The sequence below is a fragment of the Mercurialis annua genome, linkage group LG4 (assembly GCF_937616625.2).
Source record: "Mercurialis annua linkage group LG4, ddMerAnnu1.2, whole genome shotgun sequence".
Taxonomy (NCBI): domain Eukaryota; kingdom Viridiplantae; phylum Streptophyta; class Magnoliopsida; order Malpighiales; family Euphorbiaceae; genus Mercurialis; species Mercurialis annua.
The window spans coordinates 14,103,322-14,125,090 of NC_065573.1; the positions used below are offsets into that span (position 1 = coordinate 14,103,322).

General features: G+C 32.6%; 1 protein-coding gene across 7 annotated transcripts; it reads right to left on the minus strand.

Moving 5' to 3' along the window:
• LOC126677452 (calcium-transporting ATPase 9, plasma membrane-type-like) lies at positions 1–21,497 on the minus strand. Of its 7 annotated transcripts, none has more exons than XM_050372075.2 (34): positions 21,220–21,497; positions 20,335–20,600; positions 20,145–20,261; positions 20,024–20,063; positions 19,756–19,871; positions 19,538–19,669; positions 19,354–19,443; positions 17,284–17,353; positions 15,201–15,271; positions 15,014–15,097; positions 14,860–14,937; positions 14,764–14,781; positions 14,121–14,204; positions 13,954–14,036; positions 13,768–13,876; positions 13,640–13,695; positions 13,482–13,524; positions 13,300–13,383; positions 11,360–11,497; positions 10,002–10,067; positions 9,810–9,908; positions 8,599–8,709; positions 8,081–8,248; positions 7,353–7,412; positions 6,956–7,120; positions 6,736–6,852; positions 6,156–6,254; positions 4,292–4,429; positions 3,395–3,495; positions 1,793–1,838; positions 1,556–1,690; positions 1,202–1,309; positions 1,011–1,102; positions 1–389 (listed from the first exon to the last, which is right to left on the minus strand). In XM_050372075.2, exons 2-34 carry the CDS (start codon positions 20,497–20,499, stop codon positions 284–286), a joined length of 3,189 nt encoding a protein of 1,062 aa, XP_050228032.1. In that variant the 5' UTR covers positions 20,500–20,600; positions 21,220–21,497; the 3' UTR covers positions 1–283. The 7 variants fall into 7 exon arrangements, 6 of the variants coding, with proteins under 6 accessions (XP_050228032.1, XP_050228030.1, XP_050228033.1 ...); XM_050372073.2 differs by having other exon boundaries at positions 14,710–14,781; XM_050372076.2 differs by lacking the exon at positions 14,764–14,781.
• Positions 21,498–21,769: the final 272 nt, after the last annotated feature.

The following is a 21,769-nucleotide window of genomic DNA, read 5'->3' on the forward strand; positions in this document are numbered from 1 at the left end:
TTGTTAAATAGTCTGATTACTCTATTTTATTTCACACTCACGTTGCAATTTGGAAATATTATTTGCAAATTTGTTCGAATTCCACTGCTGATAAGACTTGCGCAAAGATAACTTACAATATGAGAAATATAACCCAACACAATGGGAAATTACAGTTGACCTATCAATTGATGTAAAATGAGGTTAGTAGCAGTGTTTTACCACATCAAGTGTGTGCTAAAAGCGACGTTGGCCCTAAAATGGCATGATCCGTCACCAGAATTATTGCAGCCTTGTACAGACACTATGTATTCCGACCACTTCTCCATCGCCGAAATGGCTTGAGAAAATACACGGATAATGGAGTTTTGGGAACTGGAAGAAGTTTACCGACTGCGGCAAGAGGCCAGCTGTAACAAGACAATAATATGTTAGGATGTGCATACAAAGCATTGCAGCGGGAACACTTTTTTCCTATTTTCAGAAGGAAAAAAATAAGCGAACACAAACACATTATACACACTAAATCCCGAACAAATCAGAATCCGCTACAGGTACCATCTTCCACCCTTTATTTTAGTTCTATTGAACATCAAGACTTACTATAATGTATGTTGACATTTAAATATATTGCAGAAATTGGCATGATAAAAATAAATAGAAGTATTTTATTCATTCTTCTCTCAACTTAGCAAAGTTTGGAGCCTCGTGAACTTGGGACAAAATTCTGAAGCCTCGTGACCTGGGAACAAAATTTCATAAAAAGAATCTTTCTTAACTGCTAAATCTTTACCATTCTCCTTTTTTACTTAAACTCGCTTTCTACACTATTCGAGCGTGTAGCATAGATTCTATATTAGGTGGATAACATCCGAATCAGACAGTTATATTGAATGATAAAGGGGCATAGTTAGTTTCATCCCAAAGTAAAGAAGAAAGTAAAAACTAAAACCAGACTAATTGCAGGTAGATTCAAGACATTGGCTACTCAATAAAATCTGATAATATGAAACATCTCTAATAAAACCAACCTGACAAAGCCAATAGCAAGAGATATAAGCCATAATCTCCAATTAAGTCTCACAGTTGAAGTAAATTTTCCAGCAAACTCGATGAGGATTATCTGCAAATAAAAATAAAAATGAATAGGAGTATCACTTTCACAAAAATATACTCAAATGAAATGAAGATTAAAATAAATAAACGGAAAAAAACTGATCACCTGTAGTATGAATGTAAATCCAACAATTGCAATAAACAAGCGATTTTTGGTGACTCCACTAAAGACATTAAATTCATCTGGTTTTCGAGCATTAAACTCATTGAATATCTGTAAGTCAAAACATTTTTTAAATGTATTGCATCTTGAATGAGTAAAAGTGAAACCATACTATGAGTAAATGCATGTGATGAACGATAAGAATACATATTTGATCGGACTGCACAAACAAAATTGGAACCTATTGTTTAAGAATAATGTTGCAATTATGTTCAGGAGTCGCAATTATAACGAGTATGTACAAGCTTGTTTTGAACACATGACTGGTAAAAATGTAAAGTTAATAAGAATACTTACTTGACACAGCACAAATGCATTGAATATCAAAGTATTCTTTACATCTGTGGCATGTTCTCTCCCTTCATTTTCCAAATGGAGAATATTCTTACCCCCGAAGTTGAGCACAAGGAGAACACAAACTTGATATGTAGACTGCAATGAAATGACATAAATAAGAGTGACTTTGGAAATTGGTAATCACCCATGATGCACTGAAAATACTTCAAAAGAAGTAAGACATTAGATGAGAATTACCTGTATGAGTAAGTTCCTCCACATGATATTTGTTATAAGAGGTTCCCTGAAAACACATGGATAATGCCAGCCTTTCAATTCATAATTGTTACTGAACTGCAAATGCATCATACACCACTGCTGCAACTTCTACAATTATATATTATGAACAAAACAAACTACTACTCGAGAAGGCATAAATAGATGAACTGAGCTACATGGAAAGGTTAAAAATAACAAATACAAGATTCCGTTTATCACTTCTTACCGACACAAGTAGATTGCTTAAATGTAATATTATTGATCGGTCCTCATAGATTTGCTAGATCGATATGTTCCCTGCCTGGGAGTAATTCTAGTACTTCCCCTTTCATAATAGTAAGTAAATAACTATCACCACAAGTAATGATAACACAAATTACGACTCAAAAGTACTGAATTAAGTCCAGTAGTTCCAGTTATTCTAAATCTTTTTTATGATTACAAAAAGGCCATCCAAGTTCTTCTAAATTTCGTGTATTAACATAATTTTGTTTAAATCTACCCAAGAATTCATTTTATTTCTAAATGAACTCTATAGTAGAAATTATATACACATGACTCTTGTGCTCGGTGTCCTAAAATAATAAGTATAAAATTCATTTCAAATGAAATAAAATGAATTGAAGATTTTGATTTGAGTAATTCTAATTTAAATACATATTTTATTTACTTAAAAGTGTAATTTTACATGTTTTATTTTCATTAGTATTGTCTTTTGAATATTACTGGCATTTTATGTCATTACTAGAAAGCTTATTACACTCTAAAATTAATTTGAAAATTCCAACAATTTTGCTAGAATTTGAACCAAATAAAATCAATTCCATAGAATTGAGAAAACTAATTTTAAATAGATTTTATAAATTTATGAAATCCGTTTATACCAAACAGACTCTAAGTCAAAATTATGATAGTAAACTCCGCTGTAAAAGGAAAAGTTAAGTGAATAGACATGAAAGTTCAGAAATCAACATCAATCCATATGAATCGAAAATGTAATATTCTATATGTACTAGCAGCAGCACAACTTTGTGAAATGTCAGAAATTTTAAATTCAGGTTACATTCAAATTCGAATATCAAACAAAATCTATATTTAATCTTCTTCTTCTCTTAAATTAGAAGCACAAAGATGGTTTAAAAGAAGCAAAAGAACCAAATGCTTTGCATCGGGCAATTTCTAAAATATTAAGATGTTCAACCATGATGTGCAATCAAAATTCACAGTGATATTAGCCCCCCCATCATTTTCCGATTTCACATAAAGGATCCAATTTCAAACAATAACTAGTCCTAACCCATCTATCTAGCTAAGAAAGACCAATGCCAAAGAATAACACCATTACCCTTACCACAATGCCTAAGCCACATTAGCTAATGTTTCAATAGCCTAAAATTAATTATATGAACACTCCATTCTCAACCAGCAAGGCATCTACTGGTTTGTTAAATTTTAGTACGGCTAGCAATTTGTGTCACCGTGTCATAAACGTGTTGTGTAGCCATTTAAATTGAGATATATTTAGCCCACCAAAAATAAAAGCCTAAAACTGATGCATATGTAAATTGTAACTAAACAAACCTTCGACCAACTGGTGATCTATGCATTAGGTGGTCTGTTGGTGGTTCTGTAGCCAATGCGAGTGCTCCAAGTGTATCCATGATTAAGTTCACCCACAGAAGCTATACCACCAAGTTCAGAAATACAAAATTAGTTCAATATAAGAGGATAATTAGGTTAAAGCTTAAGTAACAATTTGTAACGTCAATTCTCGCTTGCACTCAAAGAAAAGCAGGATCTGTATTGTTTGTATATGTTTATTGGGGTTATATTAACCTTATTGGGAGAAAACAATGGTCCCAATTCTTTTCTAAAGTCTGAATATGAGACAAAAATAACACCAGTTCCTTTTCTCCCTCATTCTTAAACACAATGCGTTTCAATCAGTAATAGTTTTAACAGGAAGGATGCAAGAGTTTGGTTTACCTTCTATGCCAATTCAATTATAGGCTTATTATTTTCCCCAATTATGCACTTAAACTAGAATCAATATTTATTCTACCAATAAGGATTCAAGAGTCGTTTACAAAAATCTATTAATAAATTTTAATCTACTTAATTTAAAGCAAAATTCATAAGAGAACCAACATAATTAAGGCATTTTGTAATAGAACATTGTGTATATATCTGTAACTTACCACCATTAAATAATGCACAAACATATCATTCTCAATCTTTCTTTACGAATCCATGCTTATAATTCAGATATTGCATTTATGGTGCTCTATATGCCAAAGTTTGGATAACGTATATATCCTTCAAAATGCAATGCTCAACTTAGGAGATCAATAACCAAAGGTGCTATAACCTTGGACCTAGTAGTGCATTACCTGAAATAATGGGAGTGAGGCTATGATGTAGATGAATGACTGTACAGAATGAAAATTAAGAGCAATATTCCAAATGTGAAAAAGATACCTGTACAGCATTTAGAGGAACATCTCCAGAAGAAACTGCTGCAACTACGTTTATAACAAGAGCAGCTACATTAACAGTCAGTTGGAACTGTATAAATTTCTGAATATTTGCATAGACCGAACGGCCCCATCTTACAACCTACATACGAGAGAACCAAATGACAATCAAAAAATAAATAGTCAATATGAGCTATTTTATACATGATAATTAATTTTTATAGCAATAACCAATAAACATAACAACTATCAGCAGATTCTAAGAATTATAGTATTGCATCTGCTTAAAGGACATTTTAAATGATTCCGCGGTAAAGTAAGAAGATTTACTGGACAATCAGGGTACAAAAAGAAATAACTGATCCAATGGATACCAATTTATATCTTAATGTATTTACCTGATTATTTTCCAGATATCCAATTAAAACAAATTTTGACGTAATGAAAACTGCCACCAGCTTCCTCATAAAGTAACTCTATCTATCTAAATCCAGCAGAAAACAGAACTATGTAAATTTTGGGGATGTACAAGCGGTGTTTGAAACAAAAATCCAAGGAGAAAAATGCACTAGTCATGCAAGGAGAAGCGCAACATAAACTCCAACTGTTTTGAGAACCTCTTCATTGTTCTATCAACAACAAACATCTCCAGCATATATAGAAGGCAATGAATGTTTTTTAATCATATTTGTAATTTGTTAAAGTTGTACATATTCTCATAAAATAGGAAGAGACTTAGCTTACTAAATAAAGCTCCCTAGGATCACTCAATGTATATTAGCTAACCATCTATGGGCATGCATCTTATGCCCGAATGTAATTATAGGAAAAAAATAGTTATTAAACTTCTTGATGTATTCCATTCTCCATTTTCAGAATAAACCAAAAAAACTCCAAATCTTGAAATGTGAAAAATTTCAAGACATAGATAAACTACCATGTATGCGAGTTCACTACTCATTTGCACTTAGTAACTGTAATGCTACTAATTCTTGATCTTAGCACAGAATGTTATGCATCAAGTTAAGTCATAAAACTTGTTCAGTTAGCTTAAAATCCAATAAAAATGAGTGAAAAGGTAGGAAAGTTTGGAGCTGCAAGATACATTGATATGATAGGGGAAAAGCGCAAAAAATAAATAAATTAGTTAAAGCGAAACTTGATGGACAAAGGAAACAGAACACAGAAAATCTAAAAAAATAAGATCAGTGACCAGGAAGCCCATAGTTGGATCATTAATTTAGAAAATACTAAATCTGGATCCTCATGCAACTATGCCGGAGGATTTTTTTTAACATATGTTTACCATATAGGTTGTATAACGCTTTGGTTTAATCTTTAAGATTCAATCCAATAGAGAAATGATTAGTGCAAAAGAACAAAAAAACAATTGAAAAACTTTAAAACCAAGATCAAATGATCAATATGCTTTTGGAAAAGGCATTTTCCTTTCAGGAGCAAATATATATCCTCATTCAGCTGTAATATCTTTTTCTTTATTTAAATTTCCCATTTAACTGGTATGAACACTTTAGGTTAACCATTTGAAACAAACAATTATTGAACAAGATATATAGAAAGCATAAGATAATATTTAATATAAGATCAAAACAATCAAAAAGCTGATGCAAAAGGTACTGTTCTTTTTAAAAGAAGGAAATGCGGATTCTTGTTTGGCAAAAGTATATTTTTCTTTAACATATATTGCCTATGTAAGTGGAAAACACTTTTGCCTACTCTTTAAGATTCATTCCAAAAGAAAAGACTATTCCGAAGTATAAAACTCAGACTCATTAATCCTGAAAGCTAAATAAGATACATGTCATCCTCCATAAATGAAACAAGGTAGATAAAGTTCTTTAAGGTACCTTTACAACTGAAGCAAAATTGTCATCCAAGATGATAATGTCTGAGCTTTCTTTCGCAACTTCAGTCCCTTGAATGCCCATAGAAAGGCCAATATCTGCCTAAAACAAAAAAAAACAAAACTTTGTCAAGGAGTTCACTAATGAGAGGTTGGAAGTTAAGGAGCAAAAAGTGTGAACATATATTATTTATGCTAACATGAGTGTTCAACTTATTCAAACATTTGCACGAATTTACTTTACATGACAATTCAACCAACTTAATCTTCCAAAGCACCTATTATTTAACCGTTTAGATATCAACTCAAGCAGTAAACCTATGATTCCATAATATATGCTCTCTAAAGAAGGCAACATACCCGCTTCGTTAAAAATGCATAAGCATGAATTTGTTACAAAGGTATGACGTACAAAAAAACACATTAAAGTTAGTGTCCAAAATAACTTGAACAAAATTGAAATATGATGCTGTTGAACTCTACTCCAGTATTGGAATCCTACAAGACCGGCCTATATATTACAAAGTATAATACCTCTAGTACATGTATAGAAAACCCTGCACGAAGGAATAATAGATAGCAACCTCATGAAGTGCAGGAGCATCATTTGTCCCATCTCCAGTCACAGCCACAACTTCACCTCCCTTGCGTAATGCTTGAACCAGTAAAAGCTTGTCATTAGGAGATGACCTACCCATCACCTACAAATATTGCCTTAAAATTAAATCCCCTGCTTTATAAAACAGTCACATAAGGTTTGGTTTCTGCATACAATTACAGAAGTTTTATGTCACTTGAACCTACTGTTATTTTCTTGGCGATTGATTCTCTGTCCTTTTCAGAATATGCACGGAAAACCTTCCCTTCAATTATGTTAGGCTCCATCGCATCTGCATCTGAACCAAGAATACCACATTCCAAAGCTATTGCTTTAGCTGTTTGAAGATTATCTCCAGTGACCATTCTTACCTGTAGTTTTACAATCACATGATCATTTCATAAGTTGTTAGTCGTAATCCATATTATGCTAAGCATTAATTAAGGACTTTTACACGAAATGTAACACTAGACTAGGAAATAAATAGCTTTAACATCCATCAGGATTGATTAATTAATATAAGAAATTGCACTCATTTAAATACCATCCTTGATCTCCATGAGATAACTCTAAATCTATTTTCAAACAAGGTAAAAGAACTACCTTAACGCCAGATTCTGTGCATATCCTTACAGCATTTTTTACACCAGGGCGACAAGGGTCCTACACATGAAAAATATATTAGCACCAGCTATAGCAGTAGGTGATATTAGTCTTGAACAAAAGTAACTAAGGATAGTTAATTATTTTCAGAATAAATTATAACAAAAAAGCACATTTCTTTTAGGCTTGATTGCTTTTAAAATCACGAACTTTAAAACTTTCAATTTTAGCAATTTAAAACATGAACTATCATTTTTTTTCCAATTCAAAGCACCGAGAAAATTTCCATTAAAAAAATACTAATGTTGACGCCAGAATAATACCATATTCTGGCGTCCAGATCAGCAATTCGGTATTTTGAATTGCAAGAATTCAATAAATGGTGTCCGACATTGCAAAAATTAAAAGTTGGTATTAAATTTCCCAAGGACGCTAAAGTTCGTGATTTTTAAAACAATTATGCCTTCCTTTTATTACGGTTTTTAACAGGAAAAAACGTACATGAGAATGCTTTGTAGAGCCAAACATAAATAAAGAATATATATTTGTTATAAATGCAACTCGTTTGGATGTGCATAGAGATATGTAAGAACATGAAGCATAAAAAAATTCGCCATGCAAAAATCCCAAGGCAGTTACATTATCATTCATGCAGGACAAGATTTGAAGACAAAAAGTGAAGAAATAGGACTTCCAGCAGATTAAGAAGAATATTTTATATCATAAACCTTAATGCCCACAATGGCAAGCAAAACAAGATCATCTTCAGGTAAAACCCATTTTTGTAAGTCTTCTTCTTCAGCAGGAACTTTGTCCGAGTCATATGATCTATATGCAATAGCAATGCAACGCAAGCTTCTTGCAGCCATGTCATCAACAGCAGCCTTCAGAAAGTCCTGCAAAAATATTTACACAATAAAGATTCTCACCTAAATGTTTTCTTACAATACAAAGAAATCTTAAGCTACTCCTTTAGTCGTCATATCAAAATACTTCTTTTGTGGGGTTAACAAGTCTCTCATTAAAGGGGCCAAAATGTACTTCTTTACCTACTTATTTGGCTTGTACATCTATGTCAGAGGAGGACTTTTTGAGACTTAAGGAAACTGTGAGTCCAATAGTTCCCAACATGGCTCCCTCCCCAACTGGGCAGGATATCAAATGTAAATTTCAATGTCTATCACAATTTCTGCTTTCTCTGGACAGTGTATTAAAAAATGAATTCAGCTAGAGTTTAATTCTTAACCTTATCTTCATCTATGGATTGCAGAGCCCCGTTTGAATCCATGTATCTTGTACATGAAACAAGAACGATCTCGGCCGCTCCCTTCCAATGTATATTGACTTTAGAGTCAGTCTGTCAAGATAGTAAAAGTTCATAAGCATAATGTAGCCTATCTAAACAAACAACAAGCAGGACATAAGACATTTTATACATGTAATTTCCAATTCGTTCACAGAAATTGTGCTTCAAAATCAATAACAAAAACACATGACTATGCATGTGAAGCCCTGGTACATTTGAACCACCTGGTTGCACAACCAAACAAGAGATATAGCATAATCATATAGTCCATTTAAATACAAATCAAAGAGGCCATTTGAGACATGTAGCTGTAGCCAGAGTAGAGACACATGGTAGCAACTCTTGCCTAGATACTCTACGAATATGTAAACAGCTCAATAACTCTCTGAAGTAATCATTCTTTCAGTGGAGAGATCTGACGAACATTACAAAGCACTTTTGATAGATTTAAGAATGCTTTCTTTCATGAGAGATGATTTAAAGGCTTACTAGTTCAGGTTTAGATCAGGTTTTGTCGAATAAAAATATAAATTTAAACTTTGGAGAGGACGGTATCAATATGAAAAACAAAAACGATAAGGAAAAACATAGTGAATGTCATATTAGCAACAATAACCAGCATTGTCTAATATTTTCTCTTTCTTATTTCTCAATTCTTTTCTCTTTCTATGTCCAGTTGTCTTCTTCTCTTCCAAAACCTCACGTCCCTCCTTCTTCCTCTAACTTTAGTTTCCTGCTTCCCATCAACTATGAGTTCTACAACAACAAGCGTAATTTATCTAACCCCTTATTACGTGTGAAAAGACACATCCAATTAAATCCAAATTGCCCTTAATGCAAGACAGAAGTAAAGTCGTCTAAATAATCAACAATGTCTGTAAGATATTGGTCATATTCATTCTTCCGAAAATAAAAAACCTCATTCTTCCAGTTATAACAAGAAACCTTTTAAAACAAAAAAAATAAAAAATCATCCATCATCATTTTCTTCATGTTGCATGTCATCTGAGGCATCACATAAAAAAATTCTACTGTTCTGCACCTATTTCTCATTCATATATAAGATTGAATAAAAATTCTGAAAATAGAAAAAAAAATCCAAGGACTATCTAACTTCATGATTAGAAAATGAAAAATTACTCAGAGACTACCCTTTGCACTGCAACACCACCTCGCTTTTTCTCTGAGTTGAAAGGAAAAACCTGGAGAACTTTTGATTGTGATCTAATGATATCAAACTTCATTCCCAACTGAAAAATAAATTTAAAGGAACTCTTTACAGTTGATAATAATCAATAACTTCAAAGAGAAACAAAAACTATAAATGTAATTATAGAGTTTGCCTTGACAGCCCAAGAAAGAATAGCCTTTTCAGTAGGAGATCCAGATATCTCAACATTTCCATCATCCTGCCAAAATCAATTCATCAATGACAGCTCATTCTTTATTAAGCAAATATACGAACACTTCAGACAATTAATAGCCCCTTTCAAAAAAGACAATTCATAGCCAAACCAAAGATGTCGAAACAATAAATTAATCAACAAATGGATGGCTAAGCCTTAGTCACAAGCTGATTATAGTTGGTTGTATGGATCCTCCTCTTCTATATGTTTACTATGATATAAGAAGAAAAGTACCAAGAGATGCCTTTTGTTCACTAGCCAAAATTCACTTTTAGTCCAACGATGTTGTCTTTGATAGTCAACCTTCTTTTAGAAAGTGTTGAAAATAGTGAAGAAGTCCCAAATATAAAAAAAAAAAAAAAAAACAGAAACTCAACCTTCTTTTAGTAGGTGTTCAAAATTGTGAAAAAGACTCAAATCAAAAAATTTACACAGACAAAAAGATACTAAAGTCAAGTAACTTCTACCTCATGAAATCAAAACAGTCTAAACAGAGCACAAATGATAAAGTGATAAGAAACAAGGAAATAGCGCAATCGTTGCATAAACTTCCATAATCTATCTGATAAAGAGCAAGGTGTTTTGAAGTTTGTCATGAGAACAGACATCAAAGTAGATATTGGGGTAAACAAAGTTTTTTTGCTTAACATACTAAGATTAATCTCCATACAGTAAAGAAATGAAAGAATAAGAAATTTACAAAAGACACAACTCTTTCATATGAATTTAAAGCCTAATTATTAGACATAATGATAACTATTGTTGATGTCTCACCCAACAGTTTGAACTTTTAGGTGAATTGGTTCTTTGACACGGTATATCAAAGCCTTTGTAACCGAAAGGTCTAGAATTTGATTCTTGGCAACACCATTTAATTAATTAAATAAATAAAGTAAAGTGGGCATGTACTTGTTCACGCTTCAAGTCCTAGGTTATTGGTGTGTAAGGGTAAGGGTGTGTTGGAGACAATGATAACTATTGTTGATGTCTCACACAATAGTTTGAACTTTTAGGTGGATTGGTTATTCAACATTAATCAAAGGAGCATGAAGAATTTCTTTTGTCTTTTAATGCTTCAATAAAATTCAATTCTATAGGATGAAATTACTCTTTCATAATACAAAAATTCACAAATAGAAGAATCATTTTCCCAAAAATGTGTGAAATATTTCAATAAATTGCTCATTTACAAGTTCAAACTTAAATAAAACAAACTCCCTCCCCTAATACTATCAAAAAAGAGTACTTCAAACAAAGGAAAATGAGAAGAAGATCAAGGGAAACAGCAAAGTTACCTTGGGGATGAAAATATTTCCTGTACTGTTCAGAGCAACACTCTCATACAACAAAGAGCTAACTTCAGAATGCAACTGTGAGGAGTTATCTGATGGATTTAATTTATTTCTCCCAACATAAGCCTCAACAATAGTCATCTGTGATAAATAAAATGGCACCAGTCAAACTGAGATATAGAGACATTTTTAAACCAGTTGGTAAAAGTAAAACAGAAATAACAAGTCTATATGTATGCATGCAGATCAGATATAGGAGACTGTCGAATGTTTGTGATAAAAAATCTCCACATTGCCAAAATAACAAGTATAAGAAGAGTATTAATGGTAAGGGACCAACCACCTAAATAACTAGCTCTAGTTATTATGGTCATGGTTGGACCCAAGACTATTATTTCATATGCATGTGGACTTTTATGCTCTAGCCCGTTTATAATTACAATTTATTACCTATTCCGATGATTTTAGGTACGAAATACAGTTTCCCTCATTTCTTTAAAAATTACTATTTCCCCCTGGAACATTTTAATTTTTTCTGACTAAAACCCCCAACCTAAAGTAAAGTAAAAAATAGTGATTTTCAAAATTGAAAGGGAAAAAAGTAATTCGGGCTTAAACTCTTGGGATTATAGTAGTTATCCCTTACGATTAATTACAATAATCAATCAATAATTCTAATAACTTGATTAAATAAAACATTCAAAGAAGAAAATATGATGACGTCAAAAAGAAGAAAGCAAAATAAATAAAACATAATATCATATGTTCTTCCTACTTCCTAGCCATTTTATTTGAGATAATTTGTCAACTGATTAGATAGGAAAAAAGGACAAAAAGGAATTTTTGCAAGTTGAGATACGGTCTCATAAAAAAATACTAAAGTCTAAAGACAATCCATTTGTATAAAATTAATAATTAGTTCAAAAGAATATAATATTCCTCAATAATAAAATCAGACAAAGTGTCGCTCTTTTGTAAATATTCCTGATGACTACATTTTCATAATTAAAAAACACAACATTTAGTCAAGTAGAAGACCACTATACTTCAAAAGTAAAGACATGCAATTTAGGAATATGAAATAGAATAGTAGCATTCATCAACACAAATAGCTTATATAAAGAATTAGGTTCTTTAACACTTTCTTTTCCCTTTTAGTATATTGAAGTTTAAGTCAAGCTATACAGTAGTTAGTAACTTTCCACTTCCTGTAAAACCTACCCATCCTAATCAGAAAATATCAAACATGAAATCTCTTGATGAAGATCTCGAGCCTTATGAATGTTGATATTGACCTTGAAGAATATTTTATAATTCCAATTTCACAAGAATTGGATAGGCTATTCTCTAGGTATTGTTCTAGTTTTTTGGAAATAATCATTCATTCTAGTTTCTTGAGTGTCTAGAAATCCAGTCATATTTGTGATGTCCCATTAATTAGCTTTTTCATCAATAAATACTCCACAACAATGAAACTTTAGGCTGCTATCCTAAGGATTCCAAGAACAATATTTAAGATCTATTATATTAAAACCAGATTTGATAATCTGCAGATATGAACCATCTAGTTACCTCGACTGCCAATTTGGATTTCTATTCTTGCAATGTAATTAACTCAAAACAAACTTAGTAGACAGAACCTAAAAACTATTTGGGTCACGTTGACATTCAACTTCAAAGACATAATTGAAAATAACTAGGAGCAATCTATCAAGGAGAACTACTATTTTTCTTATTTGTTTCGCAATATTGAAAATTGAGTTCATGGATACAGGAAAACTTAATGTAGACATTTCACAAAAATATTATCCTAGCAGATCTAGGGCACGATAGTTTTATCAGACTAGAGTCAGAAAAATAACCAAAGTAGCTAACCATATAAGATGTTCCATGTGGCCATCGCTACTTTTATGAATATCTATTCTTCTAATGAGACAACCCACCTGATTCAATGTTAATGTTCCAGTCTTATCACTGCAAATTGTTGTAGCCGATCCCATAGTTTCACATGCTGAAAGCCTACGAACCTGCAAAGTTATTGCTGTCAGTCAAAAGTATGGTAGAGCTAATACGAATAGAAGCAACTGTCGTATAAGAATGTTGAGGAAAACACAAATATACTTACCAAGGCTTTGTCTGCCATCATCTTTCGCATTGAGTATGCCAGTCTGTAATAAAATAAATTAAAAAACCCAGATCATGAGAGGTACAAGAGAATTTAAGAAAACTTCTAGAGCCAGATAGCTACAATTATCATGGAGGTAAAAGATAACTCAAACTTACGTCAGGGTAACAGCCAAAGGAAGCCCTTCAGGAACAGCAACAACAACAATGGTGACCTGAATGGCTTAAGAGTTAGTCAAAAAACTAGGAAACTTAAAGGTATAGTTTGTCTAACTGATTGCACATACAGCAATGGTAAAAATTTTAATCACTGCATCTATTGCCTCGCTGATCTTGGTCTGGCCTTTGACAAACTGGACATCTCCATTTGAGTTTTTTGTGTTTCCAGTGAAGTATCTAGAATTTGGTGATGCAGTTGATAAGAAACCAATCTATTGAAGAAACCAGCAATTGCTGAAAGGCATATAACTCACCGGCCCAAAAGGACAGCAAGAACAGAAGCAGCTACTGACAGGCCAACGATCCCAATAAAAGTAGCAACTCCATTCAAACGTACCTATGTCAAGTCATCCAAAACCATTAATAAAAGAAAATCTAGTGTAATGCTATCAACTTTCAAATATTAGAACATAGGCTAGACCTGCAAGGGAGTCTCTTCACCAGTGTCTTCTGAGATACTAGCCATCAACAGTCCCCATTCAGTATTGATTCCAACACCGGTTACCTATAAATGATAAGGACTTGAATATTCAATGGTAAGCTAAAGAAAGAAAATACTAGATTCTTTTAAAATGAAGCAAGGCTACTCCAAAGTTATTAGCATGAACAACATAAAAGATTTAAAAGAGATTTCTTCATTTGGTCAAGCAAGGATCATAGTGATGATTTAAAGTATAATTTCCCTACTTAAGAACCAATAATGATCCTTTGTTTTCTAACAAAGAAAATGAATAGTACTCTACATGCTTAATCAGCCACTTTGTTGTTTTAAAGAATCAACCCTAGGCATGTCTTTTCGTCTAGTAATATACATAAGCAGGTGCTGAAATGTGTTGGCAGATAAATTTATCTCTTGCAAACATGCTTTATATCGTCTTAGAAGGCTAACCACCATCTTTAGGATAAACATTTGATAATGACTCAATTAACAAGAAAACACAAGATCTATACAATAAGTGATCATCATTTTCAAAGAAATCTAGCAGAATATAATTACATAAATAATTTACCAACATAGTGCCAACACCATCAGCTACTTTACAACCAGACATAAAAAATGGTACCCTATGATCCTTGTGAACCTGCAACAGAGATCAATCTTAAGAATATTCATTTGGCTCCGTCAACTTTATGCATCATTACAAGCTTAACTAACATACTATCTTGCTTTCACCCGTCATGCTAGACTCGTCTATGGCAAGAGAATGACCGGTGATTAAGATTCCATCAGCTGGCACCTAAAAATCCATTAGTTATAAATTGCTGAAAAAATATAAAGATCAAGAAAACAAACTCGTATAGAACAAAATTCACCTGATCACCAATTTTAAGAGGTACAATATCACCAACAACAATTTCAAATATCGAAATTTTCAATACCCTACCACCTCTCATGACCTGCACAATTATTCAAACATGCCCACTTATGTAAAATTTAATGCTTAATAGTAGAAATATAGTACATAAGTTTATCCTCAGGATGTATGAGAACATAACATACCTCTAGCTGTATATTTTGCTTTTCCTCATTTAAATTTTGAAACTGGAGAGATTGACGATAATCACTAACGGCTAGCAAATAAAAAAATGAAAAACAATTACACAAAATCACCAGAGATAAAAACAAGAATCATCATTCCTATAGTTTAAACAACATTCAAATAATAATTTAGGAATGGCCAAACCCAAATCACTAGCATACCCTATTTCGTTTAATACAAGAATAAGAAGCTGGTATGTAACTATAGAAAGTTACCAAGTGGTGCTTTTTAGAATCAGTGTAAAAGATGAAGATTTTAAATTGTCGTCACATGGCTTCCTAAAATTTCCTCAATACATATGTTTAACCGTTTTTTGTTCCTCATTTTCATATTCTTTATCAATCTCTTTAGTTATTTATCCTTTTTATTTTCACATTAATATATATTTTTCATTCTTACTGTACAATATTGCTTCATTGTCTACGAGCAAACGTGTAACTTTCCCAATTATAGTAATTTAATCATCACTTTACATGTTAATTTTTAGACCTCTTTTGTGTTTAATTGAAACCTCTTCAATCGTTTATTGTTTTCCTTCCATAATAATTCGGTAGGTTAAAGGATTTTTAGAAATATTGAACAAATTCATTCTTTTGAGTTTAGGGATTAAATGAAAGGCCGGCTAAAAAGTCCATGGGTCAAAATGATCCTTATCCAATCTTATTATCTAATCGGAACCTGGTGCTAAAATACAAATCCATCCCTATCTTATTCTATACTCAATTTCCATCTCTGCAAATAGTAGCAAACACGCCATCTTCTTCGCTTTCACGTCAAAACCACCACCAAAATCTATCAAATTATATACCACAAAAAAGCTCTCAGTGGATGCTATTTATCTATAACTTTGGTGATTGTTACAAATGGCATGGGTTTGCTAAACTTACGCTTCCATTTGTTGCACCGCAGCCACCAATGAGCTCCTCTCGACGTCACGAGTTCATAGATACCAACCAGTTGCATTTTCATGGTTGTTTTGGCCATTGTAGGCAAGGAAAGATAAATTTCAAATTATGTTAATCTAATTTATTATGAAAGTAGTTGCATCGAGCAGATACTGGAATGGACTCACCTTGCCTAGACATATTTAGAGGTGTGATTTTGCAGCTATCCACGACCGCTAGGGTGGTACATGGACCCAAATTACATTCGATGCATAGTTTATTGTGTAAAAATTCATGAGTAAAAAGATTTGCGATCTATAAATTTTAATTTATTGAATTTATTGTTGAATAATTCATTTAAATAGAGTTCAGTTGGGAGTGCGTTTGAGTTAAGGATGTCAAGATTAATATGGATTATGATTCATATTAAACTAGCTAACTATGTCTTAGTAGTTTAGTACCACAAAATAAACGAATTCAAAAGCAGAACAGAACAACTGCACATGATTAGAGAGCCACTAGCAACTTTTAAGAAAACAAAGAGCCACCTATATACTATTTAGAGCCAGAGAAAGCTAGAAATGGAAGCATCATTCTCCAGCGACTGGAAAAAAAATCCCAACAAATTTCTCGTTAAACGCACTTTTAGATTGGGAAGTAGTTAAACCATTAGCTGTGGTTCTACAACGTTGGGTTAGGTCTTACTTTCTTACAAAATACCTTCATTTAAGGAAAAGACTCGTGAAAACACGCTTTAAGCGATCCTCGAATGATAACCTAGGGACACTGAGGTGCACACCTGTGTGATGTCACCCGCCAAGGTGCAAAGCACACCTCTGGTATGCCTTAAACACTATAGAGATGGCATACCAATCAAAATAACTAAATCCAGATGATTTCAAAAAAAAAAAAACTAATCCAAATCAAATACCATCTAGGCATCAACTAAAAAAAAAAAGAAACAATTACAACAACATCAATGACAAAAGTTTAGAAGTCCAAAGAGAAAAATAACTAATGCAAAATTTTGACAAGTTATCCCCGACACTTAAAATGAGTAACCAAACCTTAACCCTACCGAGGTCATATATATATATATATATATATGTGTGTGTGTGTGTGCGCGCAACAAAAAGAGTATTAGAATTAAGTTCATTACCTGTAACAACTATAACAAGCATAACTGCAAAAGCAATGCTTGCCCCATCATACCATCCTTCTTCTGGACCCTGAAACAATTCAAAGCATGAACAAGATAAAACATCCATTCCACAGAAACAATAGTTTACATATTAAGCGAACATAATTTTTGTTAAATCATACTTTATCACATCAAAGGTTAGTGGAGAGAACATATAGGTAAACAAATAGAAAAACATAAATTTTTAAACAGTTTTTAAAACAAATAACTCAAAATATCAAAATCAAAATAAATGAAAAAGCAAATATAGTTCAGACGCATTTGTATTGTCACAAAGCTCATTTCCTTTATTATAGACATTAACTTTTATTATTTATACATTTTCCCCTTGAAAAATCCTTTATTTTAGACAACTAATTTTTTCCAGTGTCTATTTCATGTTTCTATTTTTTGTTTCCATGCTGCTTAGAACTCTTTTGATTTCGGAGCAATTATACATTTACTATTTAATCAGTTGAGCTTATCAGCATAACATTCAATATCTAATACAAGTTCACATCCCATAAAAATGAGTAAGATGGGTCGAACATTCTAAAAAAAAGAGGAAGAGAGCATTTTATACACTAATAGTTATTTTCTTGGGTGACACTATTTCTAGAGCAACAATTGATAGAGGCGAAGCAAAAAAAAATTGAAAACTTTATCCCTCTTTCAATATGAATCAATTTCTTTCTTTTTAGTATGAAGGGTGATTTTGTCAAAACAAAAAAAAATATGCATCACTCAATTGTTGCTCTGAAAATTTTTCTTAGTCATGCCATCATTGAATATAGTTCCTTCCACAAATAGTACATTCCCTCCTCATTAAATGTTTATGTCTTTGTTCCTTTCTTCTTTTTCCTCTCATGTACACTACATGTGCTATTCGCCCCGTTCTTCTTTTTCAAATTGCTGCTAGTTTATTTACTACCGTATATAGTTTCTTTTTTAACTTGTTTAGAGCCATTCTTTTTTATTGATATTTACCGTTTTAATTGTAATTTAAAGTCTATTTAACCATTTACTGGATTAGATAATTTAGAATAGACTTTTCTTATAATATTCATAAAGTTCTTGTTAGTTGTAGACTTCATGTACAGGTTTATAGGTGCCATACAATAGTCTTTTCAATTATTTCTAATCTAGTGTTACATAAGCTAACCAAATATTTTTGAGATTGGTCCACTTAGTTTAGAAAAAGATTCAATAAGGTTTGACCTTTACAGGATATGTGAGACCGGAGATTTTGGAAATACCGTAACAAATGTTCTTAATGAAATTCGAGTTGATCATCTTTGTTTCAGGCAGGGCATGAAAAATAACTATGCTCCGGCTTGAAGGAATGTCATAAAGTATATTGGTAATGTGAATATATTATGATTAATTAGCCTATTAATTAGTAGCAAATTATAGACTAATCGATTAGAACCGACTGTGTTTGCTTGTTTTTTATAATAGGACTTTCTTCCTAGAATATAATTTTTATACTAATATAAACACCGATATAATTGTTGAGCATGATATACAACAAATTAGCCTTTGACAATATTAGTCAACCTCTAAGCAACTATTTTTGTTTCTTACTTCAAATTCTAAATATAAAATCTAAATTAACAATAGCAGCATAATCAGCTATCATGATTACATATCACATTAGTACATACCATTAGCCTTTCATATTGTCAAATAACCAACCAAAAGCTATCAGGTGAGGTTTCAGGAATAATTACTTAAACACAGTCCTGCACAAATTGTCTGTTGGGATTGAGGCGTAAATAAACAAGTACACAAGCCTACCCCCACTTGTGCTCAAATATTTTCATTTACCAAATGGGAGTTGGAAAGGATCCAACTTTAGACCTTTCAATCATAGAGGCCCTTAAACCATATCGAATAATCAATTCATCCAAAAGCTTAATCTATTGGATTCAACAATAGTCTTATTATCTTAACACATCTAAAGAAAGATAACAAATCTCTGTTAGAAAACTCGTTTTTGTAGATTAATTAAGAGAAAAAAAAAGAGTTATTCAAGACGAGCAAACACACCTCTGTTTTTATTCCCAGTCCCAATGATATTGCAGCAGCTATAATCAAGATAATGAGGGTTAAATCTTGCCAGGCTTCCCATAGAAATCTCTAAATGCAAAAAAAGAAAAAGTTAATTAGCAAAATATTTCCAACTCAATTCAGGAATTAATAACAATCATGTATCAAAATATATGCGTAATACCAAGAAACTCCTGCCTTTTTTCCTGGGATATGTATTTGTACCAAATGCACTCTTTCGCTTTATTAAATCAGCCTCATCTCCCATGATTCCGGTCTCCAAATTTGTTTTCAACATATTAGCTAAACCTTTAGCCTGATGGGTGATTAGCATTAAGCGAATAGGGTAGGCAGTAGATCAATGGAGAAAGAAAAACAATGATAGGTAAACAATCGACTTACACCTCCGTACTGTTGTAAAGCAGAAAGATTTTGATCCCTAGTCAGTGAAGCAAGTTGTTCTAGTGCAATTGCATAATCACCACTAGGAGTTGGGGCTGCAACCGCGGGATCTATGACTGGAGAAAATTAAGATACATTAGACCGCAACACAAGGTGTTCCTAAGAGTTAGAGTGAAAAATCTCGAAAACAGCAAAATTAGATTGCAATATAGAAGGTCAAGAGTTTGAATATCAAAATTTATGAAAAGCATATGGAAAGTAAAAATACCAATCTGTCGTTCCCCGGCCAATTTGAAAAGTAAGGCAGCCTGTGAGGAGAAAAAAGAAATGAAAAAAATGTTGCAGTGTAAAATGGGAATAAGCATGGTTAGATAGAATAAAAAGAGTACTCTGATGACTTGTGCGTGGGATCGAATCATGCGCCTTCGATGTTCTTTCTCTTCCTCCTTGTTCAAGTCGAGAGTGTATCGAAAGCGGCGAGAAGCATTGAGCACGAGAGCCGCTTGCTGTGAAGAAGCAATTCATATTCATATTCAAATTCAGAAATACAAATACAAATAGAAGCAATGAAATAGTTACCCGCCAACGGCGAAGAGTCTCGAAAGGAACATTTTTGGTATGAGAAATATCAAAAGGATCATCAAATAGATTGCTAATTTCATGGTGGTTGGCCTCCATTTGGCTCTGTTTCATGGACGACGACGGCTGCAGTAATCCATTGGAAGACCTACTGCTGTTCGTCATAACGTGGGAAGCCCTCAACCAAACTAATTCAAAAATTCAATCGAATGCCAACTAGCTGGAGCACACTGCAATTTTCCCACCATTCTCGGCAAGTCTATGGCCTAGAGAAGTAGGCGGAATTTCAATAATATTATGTAACCATCAAAACAAACTAAATTAATCAATAATCATAACAATTCTCCATCTCCAACACTCACTCACCACCTAACTAACTTATCATTTCTTCTGCTTAAAAAAATCAGTTAATATATTTGCCCACTTCACCCTTCAACTTGGACTCAATGTCCAATTTCTTTTACCTTCCAGTTTTTGAAAATTCAAATATTTTGATTTCAAATACACCATCAAGCATCAAATTAACTTTTTTTTTTTCAATATTTTAAATTTTAACAAATATTTAAAATAGTATTCAATTTTATAATTAAAATAAAAAAACATCTTTTCTAAAATTTTAAACATTAATAATAATTTTTTATTAAATATAAATTAATTAAATATATCATTAAATAATCTAAACAATTTAAATAATCTCTATTAACTATAAATTACACTCTGTGACCTAATAAGAGAAAGCTCTTATTGTTCTCGTTTGATTTCTTGAATTTGCCACTTCTATCAATTTCAATACTCTGTTCTTTGGTAATGAAATTTCGTTATCTGGTAAATTTATTGATACTCTTAATCTTGATTTGGGAAATTTTTGCTGTCGTGAAATATTACCGTCGCCGTTTGCGGTGGTTGAATGCAGCGGCGACTGTTTTAGTATACTCTTCTGCGGCCGGTCATTTGCATACTTTGTCTGTAGGTTTAAATCATTTAATAATTTACCCTTTTTGTAATTTCCATTGTCGAAGTCATAGCTTGAGAAATGGTTGATTTGGAACTACCGGTGCCATTGAGAACAGTGATCTCTTTTATAGACTTTTCATCTGGGTTTTTAGAATCAAATGGAAAATTTGGATGAACAGTTGGTGACCCTTTTATTTGGGAGATAATAGAGTAAAGGGAAAGTCTAAGGTCCAGCGCTGGATCGGTCCAGCGCAAGACGACAAAACGAATAAGACAACAATTTTACCTCTTGATAATTGTGCTGGTTGGTTGTTACCGGGCCCACATTATAAAAAAAACACACCAACTTCAGGAGAAATAACCAAGTGCGTGTTGCATATACAACGCGTGTATTACACATGATACTGCACTATGATTTCTCAGAGGGTCCACGTAGAAAAAATGGAAATTCACCTACTCGCTCTCAACAAACTAAGAATGT